Below are 24,493 nucleotides of genomic sequence, written 5' to 3'. Positions count from 1 at the left end.
AGCCAATTTACTAAGGAGGCTGAATAGGAAATAAAGAATGAGCCAGGATCCCTAAAGGCCACAAGCTGTAACTGTCTATTGTATGAAGATCTGGTTACATAAGACAAACAAACCTGTTTCTGCCACTACTTGGAGGATTTTTTAATTACTCACAACAAAACCGTTCTTTTAAAATTACTTGTAAGTATTTGGGGAGTGGATGTAGGTCATTAGTTGAGTGCCTGCTTCCCACATACAAGGTCCTGGGTTCAATCCTCAGTACCTCCTAAAAAATTAGTTATAAGTATTATATGCGATAACATTGTAATCATTCCCCTCCTGATGGCCAATTAGTTATTCATTCATTTTCAATAAGGGTTTACTGAAATAGTGGACAAAAATAGTTGATATAACAGCCAGCTATTCTTTGACAGGCCTGCTTATAAAGTTGGCCCTTAGGTGGCATCTGAGAACATAGATCTCAAGAGGGTTCCCATCACCTTAAATGATAAAAGTAATTCATTGTGCCTTAATAATGTGGTGTATGCTGAACCCATGCTTTCCTTCTGGGAATCTGCAGTTTGAATATATGATAGGCAGAGAGTGCTTACATTACCAGTTCCCAGTAAAAACCCTGGGCACTGAGTCTCTAGCAAGTGTCCCTGGTAGACATTTGACATGTGCCATCACAACTCATTGCTGGGGCATTATGGACATTCTGTAAGAGGACCTTTGGAAGTTTGCACCTCGTTTCCTCTGGAGTTTGTCCCATGTAGCTTTTCCTTTTGTGGATTTTGCATGGGATTTTTTTGAAGTAATAAATCATAGCTGTGATGACAACTGAATGTGGAGTCATGTGAGTACTCCTAATGAATCACTCAGTGTGGGTGGCCTTGGGTATCCCCAACACAGTTGGCATCAGAAATGGGATTTGCTACAATGACCCTGACTCACTGTAATCTGGTGAGAGCATTGTTTAGGAAAAGGAAGGAAAAAGGGTAGAGTATGAAGACTCTTTGCTGCTTGGGTGGCTATGGAGTCATCCATGGTATGAAATAGCAGCTGAGCTGCTGTCTTGTGAGAAGTGAAGTTACCTATGGAATACGGAAACAACAGATACAACTTAGAATGAGTGGGCTCACTGGATGGAACCCCTTGCTGCTTTTTGATTGCGCTGGCTAAAGAAGAGAAAATAATGTGCAGCCGGAATGATACTTCTGGTTTTTATCCTCTTCTCCAAGTGAGAAGGGCCCCAAAATTTACAAAAGGTGTGTTCTGGATGGGCCAAAAATATTAAACATTCGCAATACTCTCTTCCCTAAGTGGGCAGATAAAAGTTAAATCATTCCCCAGTGCTGGAGAAAAAGTTTAGAAAAACCAGTAAAAAAAAAAAGGGGGGGGGGCACTCCAGTTTCTTTAGGCTAGTTGCCACCACTGCTGCCATAAGTGCTCCCTCCCCTCTGTCTCCCTGGCATTACAACCAGATCTTTCCAGGAAGCTTTATGTTAATGCTGAAAATGCTAAATTTACTACCAGAGGTTTCAGTAGTTTTGCAATGGAAAAAAAAAGGTGGTGGTGGTGTTTCTTAAAGGGCTTTATATTTTGTGCCTATTGCATCTAATATATGATAAAAATTGATAAAAAATGTCAAGTGCTTGTAATTACAAAAATGCTAGAGAAACTGCAAAAAAAGAAACATGTTAGTAGGATAAAACTTCTTTTTTTTGGGCCACCGGTGTGTGGGTTGGAATTTAAACTCTGGGAGTACTGGAAACAGAACAAGTTTCTGTAACTAATGGTTTCTGCTATGAAAGATGTAGATTTTTGCTTAATGGAGTCTTTGGAAAAAGGGAGACTACATGAAAAGAAAGGCAATCTCTAAATGAAAATAGAGTTTCAGAGTTTTTAAAAAAAGAAGTTTTTGTTGCTCATCAGCTCTTGTAAAATCAGATGCCTGACCCTTAGAAGCTGATGATTTTCTAACTGAAGTGCAGTTTTGGCTCTAAAACTGACAAGTTTAGACTTGGACTATAAGACTGACAAGAAAAAAAAGGCTTAGGAAAGCCTTGCATGTCACTTGGAAAGTAAACACGGATGTCTGGCTTTCTATTGCTAAAGAAAAGTCTCTTTTTTCTTTCTTAATTCTGAATCCATAGATCATGTTAATTGCCTAGAATTGACTCTTAGTTAAAACCTGATAGTGTCTGCTAAAGGCTGCTTCAGCCTCAAGCACAAGAAGTGCTGAACTGTAAGCAGGTAAAGGCTCAATGAACATAACTTGGACTCTGGGACATTTGTAGATTTAGGACAGCCCTCTGTGGGGCCCCACACTGCAGAAAGTATCACGACATCAGGAATTCTTGGCTGGGTCACAAAGGAAAGGACTTCTTTTCTGATGGGACCATCTGTAATAGAGCCATCGGCTAGCTCTTTATTTCTGATGTCAAATGCAAATGATTGCATTTCTAACTTGTGATTATAGCCAAAAGTTGCAAGTTGGGGGAAGGTACATCACCAAAAGACTGATTCCTCCACTCACTGCTGATAGACTGACAGATTGATCGCACTCTCCATCCTCCCTTTGGGGGCGTCTCATTGCTGTAAACTTGTAGTTTTCAGCTTTCCAGATTAGTTGCAGTTTACAACAATTGACTGATAACCTGATACTGCTTCCCTCACCTTTCTCCTGATACACACACCTTAGGATAATTTGATTATTAAATCCATCTATCCTCAGAAAGGTACTGATCTTTTCTAGGCTGCTCACTGGATAAACTATCAAGGCCACTGGGCTTTTCAGGAACATGGAGGATTAGAGAGTTACAGGGTTCATTTCTCTCCCAGAGAAACAGCAGACAAGCAGAAACTGTCTGGAACAACTCTTTTGGAGCTCTGGAGACCAGGAGACCAGAGGAGCACTGGGCAGCACAGAAACAAACAGGAGGAAGAGAAAGAAACACTGCAGTGAGGAGCTCTAACTCCAGCTGCTGCTGCTAGTGCCCATCTCCCATAATTGGGGCAGACAGCTTGATGTCATCTGCCTCTGTTGGGCAGCTATGGACTGATAGAGGGCTGCAGGGATCCACTTCCCCAGGAACAGGGAGGAGGGACACAGCCTGCTGCTGATCTAGCTTGTGGCCAGTGAATTTGGACGTAGAGTCCTGAGGTTTCCACACATCCTGCCTGGGTATGGCCACATCATTGTTCCCACCCAGCATTCAGGAGAGATCTAAAGATACCCTGCCTTCTCAAACACCCTCCTTACTGACCAAGACTGGCTGTGGCTGATGTAGAGCGGAATGGGGAATTATTTCCCCCTTGGGGAAAGGAAAGTTGCGTGTAGCTGAGGAGTTGCACTGAGTGGCTTCTGATCAGCCAGTTTGAACTGAGAGGCTTGGCTATGAATGGCCCACCCAGAGGGGTAATTATCCAGGACACTGTTTTGGAACCACCTGCCCATTCATAGTTCCAGTAAACATATTTCCCCATAGGGTTTGAGCAAAAAGGTTTGCCAAAGAGCACCATCTTCTGGTAGGTCATGAAAGTGCATTTTATGAAAAGAAAAAGGGTTTTTGATGCCTTAACTGTCCCCCTCCCCAAGACCACTGGAAAATGGTCTACATGACATTAGTGGGTCCCTGACCTTGTTTCGATAAATTAGTTGCAATTTTTTTTCTATTATCTTTTCTTTTTTTTAAGGTACATAGATCACACAAAATGTTACATTAAAAAATTTAAGAGGTTCCCATATCCCCCACTTCTCCCACATCAACAACTTCTTTCATTAGTGTGGTACATTCATTGCATTTAATGAATACATTTTGGAGCACTGCTACACAGCATGGATTATAGTTTATGTTGTAGTTTACACTTTCTTCCAGTCCATTCAGTGGGTTATGGCAGGATATATAATGTACTGCATCTGTCCCTGCAATATCATTCAGGACAATTCCAAGTCCAAAAAATAATTAGTGGCAGTTTTAAAGACTAGAATAAGCTGAAGCAAGAATCAAAGGGCTGTAACACAAGGCGTGACAATAAAATCCTAGGCAGGAGAAAGAAACTCACCTTCAGAATTAACTCACCGTCATAATCAGATGCCTAGATATCAGCAAAAAGTTACAAGCCATACTAAGAAACAGGAAGATATGGCCCAGTCAAAGGAACAAATCAAAATGCCAGACAAGACACAAGATATGAAACAACTAATCAGTCATGTTCAAACAAATTTCCTAAATCAATTAAAGGAGTTGAAGGAAAATATGGCTAAAGAGATGGTGTCACTAAGAAGACACTGGGTGAGCACAAAGAATCTGAAAACTTGAATAGAAAATTAATAAAGCTCATGGGAATGAAAGACACAAAGGATGAGATTTAAAAAACATCAGAGGCATACAACAACATATCTGAAATGGCAGAAGAAAGAGTAAGTGAATTAGAAGACAGAACAGCTTAAACCCAGAAGACAGAAGTACAGATTGGAAGTTCCAGAAGAAGAGAAGGGAAAAGGGGTAGAAAGAGTATCTGAGGAAACAGTGGCCCCAAACTTCCCAACTATTATGAAAGACATAAACATACACATCCAAGAAGACAATGTACTACAAAAAGAATAAATGCAAACAGATCTACTTTGAGACACATGCTATCAGAATGTCAGGTATTAAAAATAAACAGAATTCTGAAAGTAACAAGAGAAAAGTGATCCATCACACACAAGGGGTGTCCAATTAGACTCTGTAATTTTCATCAAAAGCCATGGAGGTGAGAAGACAGTGGTGTGAAATATTTAAGATATTGAAAGAGAAAAACCAGTCAAAAATTCTTTATCCAGCAAAACTGTCCTTCATAAATGAGGTTGAGTTTATAATATTCACAGATAAACAGAAACTAAGAGAGTTCGTAAACAAGAGGCCAGCTCTGCAAAAAAGACTGAAGGAAGTTCTGGAGCCTGAAAGAAAAAGATGGAGAGAGAAGCTTGGAGGAGAGTACAGAGATGAAGATTATCAGAAAGGGTAACCAAAAGGGTACAAACAAAGAAAAAATGAGATATGCCATATAAAAGTCAAAGGATAACATAGGGAAAGTAAGATCTGCCTTTACACTAATAACATTAAATATTAATAAATTAAATTCCCCAATCAAAACACACAGGCCGACAGAATGGATAAAAAAATATGCGCTACCTATATACTGTCTGCAAGAGACTCACCTTAGATTCAAGGATACAAATCGGTTGAAAGTGAAAGGATGGAAAAAGATATTTCACATAAATAGTAACCAAAAAAGAACAGGGATAGCTATACTGATATTGGATAAAAGAGATTTTAAATGCAAAAATGGTATAAGAGTATAGAAGGACATTATATATTAATAAAAGGGGAAATCCATTAGGAAGAAATAATAATCATAAATATCTACGCACCTAACATGGATGAGGCAAAATAGATGGGGCAAACTCTGGTAAAACTGAAGGGAGAAATAAACACCTCTAAAATAATAGTTGGAGACTTCAATATGCCACTCACATCAATAGACAGAACAACTACACTGAGGATCAACAAGGAAACAGAGAACTTGAACACTATAATAAATGAGCGAGACCTAACAGAAACATACAGAACACCGCACCCCAAAACAACAGGTTATACATTCTTATCAAGTGCTCATGGATCTTTCTCCAAGAGAGATCACATGCTGGGTCACAAAATTGGTCTCAAGAAATTTAAAAAGATTGAAATTATACAAAGTGTTTTCTCTGATCATAACAGAATGAAGGTGGAAGTCCATAATGGGAAATTTTGCAAATATATGAAGGCTACACACTGCAATCTTAATCATTCAGTGTGTTAAAGAAGAAATTGCAGGAGAAATTAGCAATTATTTTGAGATGAATGAATATGAGAACACAACTTATCAAAACATATGGTGTGCAGCAAAAGCAGTGCTGAGAGGGAAATGTATAACCCTAAAATGCCTATATAAAAAAGGAAGAAAGCGCTAAAATAAAAAACCTAATTGAACTACTGGAGGAACTATAAAAAGAATAGCAAACTAATTCCAGAGTAAGCAGAAGGAAAGAAAGAGTAGAGCAGAAATATATGAAATTGAGAACATAAAACAACAGAGAGAATCAACAAAATCAAAAGCTGGTTCTTTGAAAAGATCAATAAAATCGACAAACCTTTAACTAGACTAACAAAGAAAACAGAGAGAGAAGATGCAAATGAATAAAATCATGAATGAGGGGACATTACAATTCCCACAAATAGAAAGGAAAAGAGGATATTATGAAAAACTGTATGCCAACAAATTAGATGAAACAGACAAATTCCTAGAAAGGCAAGAACAACCTACATTGACTCCACAAGACATGCAAGACATCAACAAACCAATCACAAGTGAAGAGATTGAATTAGTCATCAAAAATCTCCCAAAAAAGAAAAGCCAAAGACCAGATGGTTTTACAAGTGAATTCTATCAATCATTTAGAGAATTAATACTAATCCTGCTCAAACTCTTCCAAAAAATTGAAGAGGAGAAATTACCTAATTCATTTTATGAAGTGAATACCAAAGCCACACAAAGATATTACAAGAATGAAGAATTACAGACCAATCTCTCTACTGAATATAGATGAAAAAACTCCAAAAGTGTATTAAAAGAATTATACAACAAAATCAGTGGGTTTTATTCCTGGTATGCAAGGGTGGTTCAACACAAGAAAATCAATTAATGTAATTCACTACATCAACAAATCGAAGAAAGAAATAACACATTCGACAAGATCCAGCATCCTTTCTCGATGAAAATATTCTGAAAGAGAGGAACACAAGGGGGAAAATTCCTTAACAGGGGAAATTCCTTAACATGATACAGAACATGTAAGAAAAACCCACAGCCAACACTATACTAAACAGGGAAAGGTTGAATACTTCAAGATCGGGAACAAAACAAGTATGTCCACTGTCACTACTGTTATTAAACATTGTGCTAGAGCAATTAGGCAAGAAAAAGAAATAAAAGGCATCCAAATTGTAAAAGAAGAAGTGAAACTCTCACTATCCCACAGATGACACGATCCTACATTTAAAAAATTTTGAAATATATACAAAAAAAGTTACTAGAGCTAAGGAGAACAGCAAAACAGCAGATCAATGCAAAATCAGGAATGTTTCTATACATTAGAATGTAATGACCAATCTGAAGAGGAAATCAAGAAAAAAGTTCCATTTACAATAGCAACTAACAGTATCGAATATTTAGGAATTCATTCGACCAGGGATGAAAAAGATCTGTACTCAGAAAACTACTAGTTTCTACTACTAGTTCTCTGAGTGCTAAAAGAAACCAAAAGAGGACATAAACAAATGGAAGGGACATTCTATGTTCATGGATTGGAGGACTAAATTTTGCTAAGATATCAATTCTACCCAAATTGATTTGCAGATTCAATGCAATCCCAAACAAAATTCTAACAGCCTATTTTACAGAATTAGAAAAGTCAATTAACAAATTTATTTGGAAGGGAAAAGGGTCCCAAATAGACTGAAACATCCTAAAAGAGTGAAGTTGGAAGAATACACTTACTTTGTAATACGCTTACCTAAAAGCATATTGCAAAGCTACAGTGATCAAAACAGCATGATATTGGCATAAAGATAGGTACATGGATCCATGGAATCAAGCTGAGAGTTCAGAAATAGACCCTTGCCTCCATGTACAATGGGTTTTTGACAAGTCTACCAAGTTTATGTTACTGGGTGCAGGGAGAACTGGATATCCATAATCAAAAGAATAAAAGAGGACTCCTATTCACTCCCTATATAAAAATCAATGCAATGTATCAAACACCTAAACATAAAAGCCAGGACAATAAAACTCCTAGAAGATAATATAGGGACGCATCTTCAAGATCTGGAAGTAGGAGGCAGGTTCTTAGACTTCACATCCAAAGCATGAACAATGAGAAGAAAGAGATAAATGGGACACCTCAATATTAAACACTTTTGTACTTCAAAGGACATTTTCAAGAGGATGAAAAGGCAGCCTATTCAATGGGAGAAAATATTTGGAAATCACATAAGCAATAAAGGTTTAACATCCATAATACATAGAAAGGCCCTATGACTCAACGATAAAAAGACAAATGACCCAATTAAAAAATGGACAAAAGATGTGAATAGACACTTTTCCTAAGAGGAAATGTAAATGGAAAACAAAAACAAAAACAAATGAAAAGATGTTCAACATCACTAGCAATTAGGGAAGTACAAATAAAAAATGTATCATTTCACATCTATTAGAATGATTCCCAATAAAAAACAGAAAACTACAAGTGTTGGAGAGGATGTGGAGAAACAGGAAAGCCTATTCACTGTTGGTGGAAATGTAGAATGGTACAGCTGTTGTGGAGGACCTAAGGAAGTTAAATACATATCAGACACGGGATCCATTAATATCACATCTAGGTATATACCCAGGAGAACGGAGAGCAGGGACATGAACAGATATCTGCACACTGATATTCACAGTGGCATTATTTAAATGCCAAAAGATGGAAGCAATGCATGTGCCCATCAACCAACGAATGTATAAACAAACTGTGGTATATACATGAAAAGGAGTATTATTCAGCTGAATGAATTTGTGAGCCATATGACAACATGGATGAATACTGTGGACATTATGTTGAGTGAAACAAGTCAAACACATGATTTCACTAATATGAACTATATATAATGAGCCAATTCATGGCATTAACAGCTAGAATAAAGATTACCAAAAGGCAGAATTAGGCCAGAGAATGAAAAGCTAAGGCTTAATTTGTGCAGAATTTGTAAAAAGCTTTTTTGTAAATGTTTGGAAATGGACAGGTGATGAAAGCACATTATAGTGTTTGTAATTAACAGCACTAATATAGGGGTGTGATAGTGGTTGAAAGGGAAAGTTAAGGTCAAGTGTATCACTAGAAGGAAAGCTAAAAGATGAAATGTGGGACCATATAGCACAGCAAATCCTTTTGTGGACAATGAGTATGGTTAATTGTACATGTTTAAGAACGTTTTTTTCCTGCAATAGAACAAATGCATGTTAACATTACAAGATGTTAATAATGGGGTGATATCTGGGCAAAAATACAACTAAAGCAATCTATGGACTATAGGAAATAGTAATATAATAATATTCTTCTATTGATGGTAAAAAAAAAAGTAGGTGAAATGAAAGAAAACAGATATAAAGTGCAAAATATTATTTGACTCCATCTATACAAAATGTAAGTAAAATAAATTTTATATAGAGACAAAAATAGATTGGCAGTTATATATGGCAGGGGAAAGACAGACTGAAAGGTGACTACTAAGGGAGTAAAGAATATGCTCTAATATTGATCGCAGTGATGAATGCATAATTCTATGATAACACCAAAAGCCAATGATTGTACATTTTACATGGTTTATAAATACGTTTCATAAAATTGATTTTAAAAGTTTAACATTGGTTAAGATTTCTGTTTCTTGTGAGTTTAGTTTGACAAACCCAACTCTTTGTGCTATCTCACCTGCAATAGTTAATTTGAATAGGAAGTATCAGCATGAATCACTGATACGTTTCCTAGCTCTGTCCACCAAAGAAAGTAATGAAAACACAGTAGCATCACACAGTCCTTGTACCTAAACTGTGGTACCTAAATATAATTTCCCATTAAAAAGGAATCAGGGTTACACTGCACATGGGCCAGCTCACCACACAGGTCAGGAGGCCCTGGGTTTGAACCCTGGATCTCCCATGTAGTAGGCAGATGCTCTATCAGTTGAGGCAAATCCGCTTCCCAATACTTGCCAATTTCAAAACTTATTACAAAGCAACAATAATCAAAATAGTATGGTACTTCGGTTCTGCCCTGGACAACTAACAAAACAATGATGCTGGACAAGCCCCACCCCAAAAGCAAAGAGCATCTTCAACAGCAAGCAAAACAATTCCTTTCTTTTGCCCCATATTTATGTCCCTTCTCAGCCTGAAACAGCGTGAACATCATCTCAAATTCCTTAAGATTAAGAAATGAACAAAAATAAAGGAGTGTAACCAATAAGTAAAGTGGATTTATTGTTGTTATTATCTTGTGTTAACAAGTAATTTTTAACACTATAATTTTTTAAAATGTTAAAAAAAAAGATATGGTATTGGCACAAGGTCAGATATATTATAGACAAATGCAGCAGAACTGAGAGTTCAGAAAAACCCACAAATCTAAAACCAAGTTTTTTTAAAAATAGCCAAATCCTTATTCAAAAATATGATGTGCCAATTTAAGGTGTTTTCTACCAACTCAGGAAGCAGAAACCTTCACAGACTTCACAATCTTTTCTTTAAGTGTTACCTTTGTGAGGGACTTAGCAGCAGCCCTTGCTATCTTTTTAGATGTTTGCTCAGCCTTTTTTAGTCCCTTAGCAGTCCTCATAGAATTTTCTCACTGAGCCTTTCTAACTTCAGATTTCTGATTCCTCTTGGCTTCAAAATCAGCAAGAGATGCACAGTGACAGCTCTCTGGACTGACTGCATGGAGTTTTCTTTTGAATTTCTTCCAACTGCCCCTTTTTTGCACTTTCTTCTGTATAGGAGAGTCCAGTTTATCTGCCAAGGGTTCCTCTTGGAAAGGAATATTAACTCACATTTTTCATTAAGAAATTGGAAAACCTTCCCCTTGGTCCAGGCATAGTGCCTCCTGTGTCCAGGATACACCTTGTACCCCCTGAAACGGCACAGCTAGCTTGACCTTCATAACTATAACTATGAGGGGCTAAGGTCAATTAATTTTTACAAGGTGCCAAGTCTACTCAATGGGGAAGAATAAGTCTCTTCAACAAATGATGCTAGGAGAACTGGATATCCATATGCAAGAGAATTAAAGAGGACCTCTATTTCACACCATACACAAAATTCACACCATATACAAAATAGATCAAAGACCTAAATAAAAGAAATAAACTATAAAATTTCTAGAAGAAAACATACTTCTAGGACATTCTTCAAGACCTTGTATTAAACAACGACTTCTTAGACTTTACAGTAAGCAACAAAAAAAGATAAACTGGACTTCATCAAAATTAAAAACTTTTGTGCATCAAAGGACATTTTCGAGAAAGTGAAAATACAATCTACAGATTGGGAAGAAGTATTTGGAAACCATGATGACAAAGGTTTAATATACAAATATACAAAGAACTGAATATACAAAGAACTCCTACAACTCAATAACAAACAAGCCAATTTAAAAAAATGGGCAAAGAACTTGAATATTTTCCAAAGAAGATACAGAGATGGCCAATAAGCACATGAAAAGATGCTCAACAATATTAGCTATTAGAAATGCCAATGTTTTAGTTTGCCAAAGGGCTGCCAATGCAAAGTACCAGAAATGAGTTAGCTTTTATAAGGAGGATTTATATGGGGTAAAACCTTACGGTTCCAAGGCCATGAAATGTCCAATCATGACATCAGAAGTGCTTCTCACCGAAGTCAGCTGCCACAGGGTGAAGCAAGATGGCCAGCAATCTCTCCTAAGGTCTCTGCCTTCCCCTGGAGAAGGGGTTCTTAGTTTTTGTTCCATGGACCCCTTACTAAGTCCACACTATACTGTGTATTATTTAATAAATATATCACACCTGCACCAAGAAGTCCCCACAAAAATGTTTTGTTTGAATTTAAACTCAAGCTCACAAACTCCTTGTTAAGAAGACCTGCCCTATAGAATCTATAAGAGTCTACTGGTGCTCAGTTGTGAGCAACCAGGCAAAGGGATTGGCTCTTTCCAGGTCTCCTTTATCACTCTCAGCTGCTGTGCTTTTTACCCCAAGTTCAGCTGAAAGCTAACAGGCATAGGGCTCATCTCTCCCTGGACCTCAGCTCCTTCAGCTTCTTGAGCTTCTTGGGGGGCTTGTCTCCTCGCAAGCTCAGGGTGTGAAACTGGAATCCTTTTTCTCACATAGCAGGATCAAATATGGCACCTCCCTTTTCCTGTGTGTGTGTGTGTTTCTCTTTGTCTTTGTTTTTAATCAGATCCAACAAGAGGGCGGGAAATCAGCCTGAGTCACACCTCACTGGAATAGTCCAAATGAAAGGGTCTCGGACCCTCAGGAATGAATTAGTTCAAAAACATAATCTTTCTCTTTTTGGGATTCATAAAACTTCAAACTGCTGACAGCAAACCACAATGATACCACTTCACACCCGTTAGAATAGCTAATATTTTTAAAAATGGAAATTAACAAATATTGGCAAGGAATTGGAGACATAGGAACCCTTGTACACTGTTGATGGGAATGTAAAATGGCACAGCTGCTGTGGAAAACAGTTTGGGGATTCCTCAAAAACTTAAACTTAGAACATGGCATATGTGGCAATCCTACTTCTAGGCATATATCCCCAAAAACTGAAAGCAGGGACTTGCACAGATATTTGTACACCAATGTTCATAGCAGTATAATCTACAATAGCCAAAAGGTGGAAGCAAGTGTCCATTAACAGATGAATGGATAAACAAAATGTGGTATATAAATACACAGACTAAATTCAGGCAAAAAAGGAATGAAGTTCTGATACATAGCACAAAATGGGTGAACCCTGAAAATATGTTAATGAAATAAGTCAGACACAAAAGGCAGATGATATGATTTCTCTTACCTAAATAACTATAATATGAAAATTCGTATTAGACACAAAATTCATAGAGACACAAAGTAAACTACAGGTTACATGGCATGGATGGGGAAAGGGAATGGGGAATCAATGATTAATAAGTACAGAGTTTTTGATGGGACTCTGAAAATGTTTTGGTAACGGATGGTGCTGAGGGTAGCACAACATTGTGAATGTAATTAATGCCACTGAATTGTGGGCTTAAAGGGGATCAAAATGGGAAATGTTACATTGTATACAGGTTACGACAATACAATTTTAAAAAGCATGGTTGTCAAGTGCAGCATAAATTCCTGAGTCTGTAATCAAGCTCAAGAACAAACCAAGCAAAACCAATAAAAATATATTCACAGGTCTCCTTTGGAGGTTGCTAGGGCACCAAAACATTATTTCGAAAACATTTAAAGGGAAATAAACCCTTTATTTGCTTCTCCTGTGTGGACTATATTTCAGGGTACCTAAATAGTTGATGAGGTAAAGTTCTTTGTAAAAGAACCCAGGTAATAAATGCAGGAGGAATGATACAATTAGAAAACCACTACTTTGCAACCCTAATGAAATAATGGATCCAGACAATGGACATCAATAGTTGCCAAAATTTCTAAGTGAAATGAACTTTATAATGGCTAGAGTAAGCTGACAACTGGACACCGATCAATCTTAACACATTACTAAAACTAGGACAGCCAGGAACCATCTGCCACCCAATGTAAAGCAGTAAGAAGTAAACACCACTTATGAAATAGTCTCAATAAAAACAGAACCAAATCTATCCAAGCCTCCAGAGCTAGCTTCCAGTTTATAAAATACACAGCAGAGAGAGAAACTAAATGACAGTACAAGGATGTATTAGTCTGCCAAAGAGGTGCCAATGCAAAGTACCAGAAATCTGTTGGTGTTTTTCTTTCTCTTTAAAAAATTTTGTTGGTTTTTTTTATTAAGAGGATTTATTTGGGATAAAAGCTTACAGTTACAAAGCCATAAAAAGTACAACTCACAGCACCATAGGAGGTGCTTTCGCACCAAGGTCAGTTGCCACGTGTTGAATAAGACGGCTGCTGATCTCTGGCATGTCTCTGCCTTCCCCTCCAAGTTCACCCTTTCCTCTAGAGCTCTGTGGGCTCAGGTTCTTGAGGCTTCCTGCTTAAGTGATCCTATAGTCCCCTCTCTCCTGGCATAAGGCTTGTTTCTTTCCATCCTCTTGTATCAGTCTTGCCTGGGCTGGTCTCTTCCTAAACTCAGCTGTAAGCTATCAGGCAAAATGACTCATTTCTTCCTGGGGCTTCGGCTGTTTGAGCCTTGTCCTTTCTGTCACATGGCAGGATCAAAAATGACAGCACTCTCTTCCTGTGTGTTCTGAGTGTCCATTTATATCAGATTTACCAATGGGGTGGGACTCAACCCTAGTCATGCCCACCGGCAGTTGACTCAAAAGCCCAAAGCAATGTTACCAAATAATCTAATAAAGGCCCCTAAACTGAATTTAATGCAATCAAACGGTATCATGCCCAGAGGAACAGATTAGTTTACAAACATAATCTTTCTCTTTTTTTGGGATTCATAAATAATCTCAAAGTGCTACAAAGGCTATGATAAGATAAATCTAGAATGTGGGAAACTGTATAGGACAAGACATTATTTCTTTAACAAATAAAATGGCACTTAAAAAAAAAAGCAGAACAGTTTCTCAGGCTGCATGCAGAAGTCACCATAAATTATCTGCTCTTTACTTGGTATAAGGTCCACTAACTCGTTTGATACTTTTTTTGTTACCTTCTTTAATATTTTTCTCACAAGTGTGGTGGGAGGGCTTAAACCTTTAGTCATAGCTGTTCCAGCATGGCAATACCTTCTACCCTGCAGGAATAGGTTGAAGAGGGTAACAATGTTTATACTATAGTAATTTGCATTCTGACGTGGTTGTTCGAGTCTTTTGTGGACCCCAGAAAATTATGTTCTTAAATTGGTCCATTCTTGTGAGTGTGAACCTATTGTGAACCTTTGATTAGGTTTGATTCAGTTAGGGGCGATTTGATTAGATTACTCCAGTAAAGCATAGCCCAGGGTAGATCTTATTACTCTTATTGGAGTCCTCTATAAGTGGAGGAATACAAGGTTGCAGAGATACAGGAAAAAAATACTCCAGAGAAACAGAAAAACTCCTAGAAGCTGAGAGAGAAGGCCCTGGGAGCCAGAAACCGAATTTAGGGGAGAGAAAGTCACAGAAGGAGCAGCCAGAAGTTGAAATCAACGGAGCCTGGAGGAAGAGGTAGAGACCAGCAGACGCCACCATGTGCCGGATCACCCCACAGCTGCAACTTAGGGAGAAAGCATCTCCTGATAATGCCTTGATTTGTACACTTCCACAGCCTCAGAACTGTAAGTTTATAAGTTAATAAATCCCCATTATAAAAGTCTGCCCATTTCTGGTGTATTGATTTGGCAGCCTTCAGCAAACACATCACTTATATCAACTGTTATGAACATATTTCTTCAAAGCTATCTGTGCTACAAAACATACCAGAAACTCAAAGACAAAGCCATTATATTGACATGTTACTCCAAATCAAGTTTGGATAACAAGCTACCATATCTACTTCTCCTTCCTGTAGACTTCCTGTATATCATAAACTATTCTTGGCATAGATGATTCTACTAATTTTACTCAGGTACTCATTTCCCTGTTAGTAATTTACTTTTCCAATTTTTAAAAATCAGTTTTTGCCCAAGGGAGGAAATTTTATTTAACTTCTGGTATCTGAACAACTTCGAATATTTGAACTGTTTCTCATTTGCTTTTACCTGTGTTATATTCTTTGTCATCTCAGATGGCATCTAAATCCACCTACTTTCCATTCCAGAAGTTTCCATTCCCTCCAATTCTACTTACTGTATCCTTCACTGACCTAGTTCTTGGTCCTTTCCTCTTTATGTCTTATTTCACTTGCTTTGGGAGCTTAGGGATTTTTTTCAAGACCTAGAATTTAAGGTTCCTGCATTGGAGCTATAGTTATCTTGCCAAGAAGAATAGAAAATGGGTTCAACTTCTGTTTTATTCCACCAACAACTACTTGAGTCTTATCAGCTGATAGATCATGCCTTACAGGTTGCATAGTATAAGAACTTACCTAGAGAAAGGGCTCTACTGTTAGTGTTTTTCTGGGCTCATTCTACCCCTGACTTAATTATGATCTATTCCTAAGAGAGCCCCAGTTCAACTGATTTAGAGAACTGCAGAGTCACTACAGCATTCATTGCAACATAGTGGTATACCAAGCAGATAGAAAATGACCCCAAAAATAAACTTGGATAATAAAGAAAGAAAAAAATGCAGAACTGTTACAGATGAAAAGAAATCTAAGATCTCAGCTTGGACCTGATTCAAACAAACCAATTGCTAAAAAACATTTTGAAACTATTTGGAAAACTGAACCAAGTCTGGTATTAGATGATAAAGAAATAATTGTTAGTTTTTTGGTTATTATAATAGTATTGCGGTTTTGTTGGAAAACAAATGCTTATGAGAGATATATGCATAGGTCAAATAATGTTTGGATTTTGCTTTAAAATACTGCAGGAAAGAAAAATGAAAAAAGTTTCTTTCTTGCTCTTAAAATTATCTTACTCTACCCAGAAGGGTAGTAAAGATGAAACTAGAGCAGCAGAATGTTCCTGATTGTTGAAGCTGGGTAAAAGAGGATCATTATACCTTCTCCTTCTGTGCATGATTGGAAATCTTCTAATAAAAAAAAAAAAAAGAAAAATTATATTTTTGCAAAATTTTTAAAGTTGTAAGACACACTTGGCTTAGGTATAGAAAAACAGAGTAGTTTCAAAGGAAGTAAAAAGAATAATTTTTCTGAAGAACAATTTACCAATAGGTATCAAATATCTTCAAAATTTTTTATATTCAATCCAGTAAACTTATTTTTAGTAACTAACTCTAAGAAAACAGAGATATGTGTAAGATACATCTGAACCAATCTCCTGGCAAAACATGGCAAATAACCTCTAAAAATTATTTATAAAATTTATATATAAAATATCTTTATAGCCATTAACCACTTTTGGTTAAGGATTTGCTAACTATTCTCTTAGTAAAAAAACACTAAAATGACATGGGAAAATGTTTGTGGCAAATTGTTAAGTAAAAAACAAGTAAGCTATGGTGGAGTGGGTGTAGCTCAGTGGTTGAGTGCCTACTTCATATGTGTGGGGTCCTGTGTTCAATCCTCAGTACCTCCGGGGGAAAAAATAAAATAAGCTATAAAGTAATATATATATTTTGACCAAATTTAGTTTTTCTAAAAACTATATATAAACCTAGAAAAAAGCCTGAAAGACTATTCTTCATGTATATTTATAGCTCTTATTTCTAATTGATGGGATTAAGATAACTTTAAAATTGTTTTTTAAAAAAATGTATGAGTATGGTACACTTGTAATAAAAAATTATTTCTTAAGTTTAAATTTAGATCGATTCCTGAAAGTGGCTCATAATGGAATAATAAGTGGGCAGAGGAGTAATCTTTGACAAAATTAACTAAATGACCAAAGGGTGATGGGACAGGGCAGAGTAAACATGTTAATGATTAATTTTTAAAAAGACAGGTCTTTGCGGTATACTGCATTGTAAAAATGTTTAGGTTACAAATATAAAAGTAGAGGGTATCAAGGAGGTGAAAATTAGAAGAGTAAAGTTCCTATAAGTTTCAATTGGTTAGGGATAAACACCTAAACAAGTTACCTAGGATGATTAAAAAGGATTGTGATAAAAATCCTAACACAATTCTGAAAATAACCAAAGGAACACATCAGATAATTCTTCCTTAGTTTCTATTTCATATACCCCTGGAATATTAATTTTCTAAAATTTTCAGAGAGAAATTTATTTACATAATGGAGTCCAGAAAGAAAAATTATGTTATTAATATAATACAAATGCATTTTCATCTACAATAATTTGGATTATATAACTTGGGTCATAAAGACAATATGTTAAGTGAATAATTTTTATGTTTTAAAATACTAAAACTTATAAGACTTCACTCTCTACATTATGCCTGGTTAACAATCTGTAAAGCCACCCTTATTTAGCATCTTTCTGCACTAGCTTTAAAATTTCAGTTGACTCCTTCCTACATCAGGCAAATGCAAAGAAAATGGCCAGACTACCTGGTTTCCATACTTTCTTTGGTTCCTCATAGTCCTTGTTTTCTGGATTTGGAGAGTCTAGAAAGCTAATTTCTTCTGTAACACTTTCCCCTTCTTGGCTCTTGAGGCTTTCTTCCTCTTCTTGAATAGGTGATTCCAATTCTGATTCTTCTGAATCAAGAAATATCTGACCTGCAACCACTCTGCCTGCTGTGGTGTGGTCCTTTACTGACTCATCTGATGGCAAGGAATTCTGAGGATATAAATTATTTTTGTTACCAACAATACCAAGACTTCTCCCAACCCAATCTGACCATTTCTTTCACTAATCCAAACATATTTCCTTCTGCTCCTTCAATGTGCCCCACTCACTCATCTCCTTAGGCTTGGGCATGTGTTGCTCATTGCCTGAAATACTCTTCCTTCCCTTCATCACCTGTCCAAACCTTACTTTTTCTTCAGATTTCAACTTAGATGTTACCTGCCCTAGGAAGCCTTCCTTAATTCACTGAGTCTGGGTTAGGTTCTGCGACATGCTCTCTATGTACCTTGCACTTTCCGTTGTAGCACTACACTGTACTGAAGCCTCATGTTTCTTACTTGTACTCCCTCTAATGTAGAGATCAGGGACCATAACTGATTGGTCTACTTGGATACGTAATAATCAGCCTTATTTGTTCAACCAACCAATAGGTACATTCACGCAGTACATTTTTTTGGTGGGGGAGAGTGGTGACATACGTGGAAACAAATGGTTGAGGTTAAGACTCCAAAAATCAAAAGATTAAACTAAAAACTAAAGAAAATAGGTATAAAATCAATGTCTCACTCTTTTTTTGTCTTTATTTTTTTAATATTATATTAAAAAAATACCAATCACTCTTGAAAAAAAAACCACACACAAATATACTGCATTCAAAGTGAAATTAAATCTAATAACCAACCTTAAGGGAAAATATTTACTATTCCTTTTTTATTATTCTTTGGCTCCAAGTCATAACAATATGTGGAAAACCGAGATACTTTTGTAGGTCAGTGGTTTTCCCCTCAGAAGTACTATGTTCAATATTGACCTATCTTTTTTTTCTTTCTTTTTTTTTTTAGGAATTTCAATTCTGTTATTCAAATGTAGATTTCACATAATTTATGTTTTTAAAGCGGGCAGCAAATATTGGCCAATGCAAACCTTACTACATACCTTGGAATCTAAGGATTCATCCTGGCTGCCTTCTTCATCTGAAAAAGAAATTGAAGACAACTTAGTTATCTTTCTTATTGGGAAACATCATTTTAAAAAGACATTTCATAACTACAAAAACTAATAATCAGACACTGGATTGAAAAGACATAGTTTTCTGAACATTGGTTGTATTCACTGACTGTTCAGGAAAGATTAAGTAAAAAGAAAAGAGGGGTGGGGGGTCAGTATTTTTGTTTTTCCAGGAAAAAAACCATATTACTTTTATTTGTTACATAGGTAGGAAAATCAATGACAACAATGACCACCAAAAACAGATTACATCCAATTCTTCTGTATAAATTTAGTCTGTTGCTGAAGATGAGTTACTTAGTTCATAAAAATAAATCTGATTTTGTGGCTTGGGCCTCCTCCACCTCTTCTGCTCCTCTGGTCAGGTGACTAGCCTTTTATTGTTCACTAAGACTATTGAGAATGGAAATTAAGAATTATTATTATTTGAGAGCAGAATTGTCAGGCAAAGGTATTTAGGGTTTGTGCTCTAGTTTACTGAAGGGATAACCAGATTCAGGTAAAAAAATATCATGAGGTCTATTTATTAAGAAATAGCTTATATTAAATAAATAATGAATCGAATCAACTAGTTATAACTTTCTTCCAAAATCAAAGAGGTTGCTTTGGTTTTCTCCAATTACATTTTCTCTCTACTATTCTTTCTGTCCCTTCCTGCTATTACTTCAATTCTGGCTGCTTGTTATTCTTTTTCTGGCTCTTATATAAACACATGCAACAATCTTATATTCATGCCCAGTGTTTGATCTTTGTATTCTTTGCCAGTGGGGTGGGGTGGGGGTGGGAAACAACTGCTAGATGATCTCCAAGTTTCCCTCTTGGTCTTAAAATTACCTGACTCTATCCAGAAGCAAGTTTCAATACTGCCTGCTCCATTAACTATATAAGTTATGAGCATTTGAGAAAACCAGTGTATAAGTTTTGCCAAACAATAAGTGTTAATACAAAGAAAATGTACAATATGGCTAATATTCACTACTTTTACATTACCTTCAAAGTATATTTTATTTCTGGTAGATGGGTTCCCTTAACATTTAGGTTGTAGTGTCAATTAATTAACAATCATCCTTCATGCTAACTTATTCATAAGTTACTCCAAGTTCTAACATACAGTTCAAATCAAAGCAGAATAGTAAGCAGATGAAAAAAGATTCCATTCTCAGCAAATTTTTGGATAAAGAAAAAATTCATCATTATTATATATCAAAGTTGTGAATGTGGATGTATTTAATTAATCACAAACATTAACTACTTAATTTATCAAGAGCATATATTAAATGTGCAGAAATACATCATTTCTCTCCAAACACTGAAATTTCAGATTAGGTAGAACTCTTAAACTGCTAGTAACCATATCACTAAATTTAGTACCTCATCACAAAAGGATACAGAGGCAAGTGATAGGTAAATAATATAGATACTATAAATAAATTTAAAGACATGCAAGTTTGAGACACCACAAACTGTTAGGCATTACAGTAGCAAATGTATTTTTGAACTCTAGGAGACACTGTGACATCAGGGTTATTTCATGTGAATTGCATCATGCTTCTCCCTCTTTCTCCCCCTCTCTCTTCACCAACTAGGAATGTATATTAAGATTACTGGTAAATAAGATAACTCTTTTTCATTTACTAAACTGGGAAAGCCTGCTCCAGATGGTAGTCTTACAACATAAAACTATTTTCTCTTTCAAACTGACACACTCCTTCACATAACACTTTTAAAGAAGCCACTTATAACCTAAGAACCTCTGATAATGTAATATTCTGGTAAGGATCAAAAACACAGAAGTTCTGCACAAACAAAAAGGTGATGGTAAAGATTTTATCAAAGATATCAGGCAATGAGAAAAAATGCAAGAGGATTAAAAGGGTTTTGAATTTCTCTCTCAATACTGTCACATCAAAAACATAAATGATTTAGATTTCTTTAGTAACTGTACATCTCCCTTTGAAAATATCAATTTTCCTTTTTATTTTATCAGCTGACAATACTGCACAGTGCCAGTGGTATTCTTTCAGGGAAAAGTGACCATTGCAAATTCTTTTTTCCATTTTCAAACACAGTAAGCCTAGAGTTTGGTGAAAAGAGACCAGACACATGTTGTCTTCTGCTTTGCCACTGATTCTGTACAGATCTTATGATACTCCTGATTCTTAATTATTCTAAATATTAGGCTTGGAGAGCTAGTTCTGAGACCTGGCTTCACTATGTATTAGTTTTGACACCTGTAGTTTGACTTCACAAGCTTGTTCAGTCTACATTTTCTCAATCTGTCAAAAAGAGATAGTATCACCTGTTCTACTGACTCACAGTAATGTTTTAAGTAACAAAGAAAAGAATGAAATTAAACATTCTCTGTAATCTGAAAGCTATTCTATAAATTTATGGAATTAGTATAACTATTTTCTACAATATCTGATAGTGGGCCTAATTATAAAGACTACTACTACATCGTTTGACGCAAAGGAAAAAAAAGTGAAGCATTTCCCTCTTCTCCGCAAAAATAAGATAGCATGTATTTCTAAGCAAGAAAAAGTATAGCTTTTTTCACTGTTATCTTGAGAAAATGAAAGAGAAAAATTTGTTTACTCTCTTTTAAATTAATTCATTCACAGGAAAAATAAAACATTTGTAATAAATAAAAACATTTACATGCCACTGAAACAAGCTATTCAATAATCAGCTTCTAACAGTGATCCCATTTGTTGGCTGACCACATTCTACCAATGATAAATGCAACTTGTCCTGCGTAATCACTAAAACCTTCAAATTTTAAGTCAACACAAAATTATCACAAAAACCTGATAGGAACATATAGGAACAAATCTTTAAACTATAAAAACAAGATTGAACTCTCTTTAAATAAGCAATTTAATAAATAGAAAAGATCAACTGAAAATCCATGTACTCAATTTATAAACTTTATCCCACACAAATCAATTTATAAACTTTATCCCACACAAATGCTTCATGATCTTTGAACCTATGTGAGAACAGTACTGCCTTTACTACCTTTTGGCATGCACATTTCTATTATTTTAGTTCTGGTTAAGTAAGACTTTTGCCTCTACAAAAGAAATGTTTTGACATAGTTTTAACTATGATGGCCATCAGAGAAGAAATTTCTTGAATATAATCCTCTATTTACATCAACACAACCCACAGTTTTAACATATCAGTCTTCTAACTGTCCAAGAGTAAACCTTATTATAACTTCAAGTATCATTTCCTTTGACACAGAGCTCTAAGTAAATGAAATATAGTCATGCAAGAGGCAGGAAAATGTATGCTTTAATTTTCTTTAAATCTGCAAATTGAATTCAAAGGAATACACACCATGTTGTTTGGCTAGTATTCTCAAACTTTAGTGTGAAGAATCACTGGTGTTGCTTGTTAAACTATTGATACCTGGACCTGTCCCAGACCTAAATCTACATTTTTAGCAAACCCTTCAGAGGAACTGTGATGCAGGCACTTCACAGTTTACCTGGTACTCAACATATAAAAATCAAGTTTCTTTCATGCTTAGTATGATCAAATAACTGCTAGAAGTAATTCAAGAATTATGTATATTCTTTACAGACTTCGTCATGAATGCAAACTCAGCATGATGTTGGCAGTAAAGTAACTAGCATATGCCTGTGCCTGTTGCTTTTGAAATGGTATCTCAAGTCACATTATGAAGAGAATTTTAGACTTAGATTTCTTATTTTGGAAGAAGAACAACTTTATGGCATTGACCATAACTAGGCCAGGTAACTTGGAGATTCAAAAAAATCACCTGGGAAATTTTCTGTTGAAATAAAAAAAGCTAAATGTATACCCTGCCTTGTTCCAAAAATGACTTAAAGCTGTGCAACAGCTGTAGTATTAACTGAAATTGATTAAAACTGCAAAATTTTATTGTACTAATTGTTTCTCAAACAACACTCTCAAAACAGAAGTTTCCAGATGCAGACCGGTTAAAACATTAAAAAGAAAATATAATCATTTTCAGAACCTGCGTATAAATCAGCTAATTAGATTTTGGAAAACCAAAAGCACACAAATTTCTCTATCTATCTATTGATATAATGTTGAAAGTATTTACTAATCATTCTAAACTTATAGGGATCAGGAGTTTCTCAAAATCATAGAATCTCTGTAAACAAGCAAGTGGCAACTCCATGAGGGAGGTAAACACCACTTTCTCAGGAATGTTTTTTACAAAGGTGGCAGAGGTGGATACAATTACATCAAGAGTCTTCATTTCTTAATAGAAAAGAGACCAGTGACCATCTGACCATCTCAGGAGCAAAGCAAACCCACGAAACCACTCTCAACATCCTAGTCTTAAAGGATCCTGTTCTGTCCAGAATGACAGTCCCGGGCATGACAGTTGCCTCACCTACCAATCCCAAATCCAGGGCTCCAGACCTGAGGAGGACCGAGGAAGCTCCAGCAGGGCTTAGGAGTCACTGTGGGTCTAAGCCAGCTGTAGGGAGTCATTATCCTTGAGAAGGATCCGGGTAAAGTTGGTTACGTGCAGGAGAGGTGTGGGAGGGTGTCCGCCCCTTCTTTTCCTTCCATCCCTAAAAAGCCTCTCTGGCCCAGACCAACCGAAGCCCGAGGAAGGACTTTTGAGGGGCCGGTGAGCGGTGTGACCAGAGCACAGTCCCAAGCCCGGAGCCCCCACAGCCCTGCCCAGGGATGGAGGCCGAGGGCGGCGGCTCGGGGCCTCCAGACCAAGAGCCAAATACTGACCCGGGGACGCCGAGGCCGCGCCCAGCAGTGCCGCACAGAGTAGCAGCGTCAGTCCGACCCGAGCCCGCATCCTGCTCTAGGGGCCGCTGGCACCCCCTGGTGCTGTCGCCTTCGCTTCTGCCACCACTGCCTCAGTCGCCGTCTAGCCGCTGCTCTTCCTGCTCCGGCCTCCTTCCTGCGCCCCTTCCCAGGCCTCCCTGTCCCAGGGCACAGCCAATCCCCGCCCGCCGCCTCGGCCTCCCCGCCCAATCGCCGTGGCCTGCTCCATTGCCCCGCCCCTGAGGCGGGTCAGACATTGACCAATCGTTGTGTAAAGCTCATCACATCGGCAATCCCGGTTGGACCACGGCCGCACCGACATGGCCCCAGCTAATTGGTAGCTCTTGGGCTCACCCGTCCCTGAATCAGAGTGCGAGTTAAGAGTTGAGAGAAAAGAAAGTCACCCAGGACTACGATTCCCACAAGGCACTCCGTGCAACTCACTCCGCGTGGCGTCTCGGGAAAGGTAGTCCATTGAGGGGCAAGATTTACAGGCGCCGTTGGCTACTGAAGTCAAGAGATGGTTAATGCTTGGACTAGACGTTAACTCGAAGCCATGAGCCCACAGCCTCCCCCCCCCCCCCCCAAATAAATATCAGGGAA

At 37.1% G+C, this 24,493-nt stretch overlaps 1 protein-coding gene across 1 annotated transcript in view; it reads right to left on the bottom strand.

Moving 5' to 3' along the window:
- Positions 1 to 24,152, bottom strand: part of SEL1L (SEL1L adaptor subunit of SYVN1 ubiquitin ligase) — an 82,855-nt gene extending 58,703 nt beyond the window's left edge. Inside the window, exons 1-3 of the mRNA XM_058292790.2 lie at positions 23,852 to 24,152; positions 19,031 to 19,068; positions 17,854 to 18,085 (exon numbers count right to left, since the gene is read on the bottom strand). Coding sequence (XP_058148773.1) covers positions 17,854 to 18,085; positions 19,031 to 19,068; positions 23,852 to 23,921 — 340 coding nt within the window. The 5' untranslated portion in view covers positions 23,922 to 24,152. The remainder of the gene's footprint in view (positions 1 to 17,853; positions 18,086 to 19,030; positions 19,069 to 23,851) is intronic.
- Positions 24,153 to 24,493: the final 341 nt, after the last annotated feature.

The sequence above is a fragment of the Dasypus novemcinctus genome, chromosome 3 (assembly GCF_030445035.2).
Source record: "Dasypus novemcinctus isolate mDasNov1 chromosome 3, mDasNov1.1.hap2, whole genome shotgun sequence".
NCBI lineage: Eukaryota > Metazoa > Chordata > Mammalia > Cingulata > Dasypodidae > Dasypus > Dasypus novemcinctus.
The sequence above is the reverse complement of the archived record's forward strand: the minus strand, read 5'-3'. Positions and strand labels throughout refer to the sequence as shown.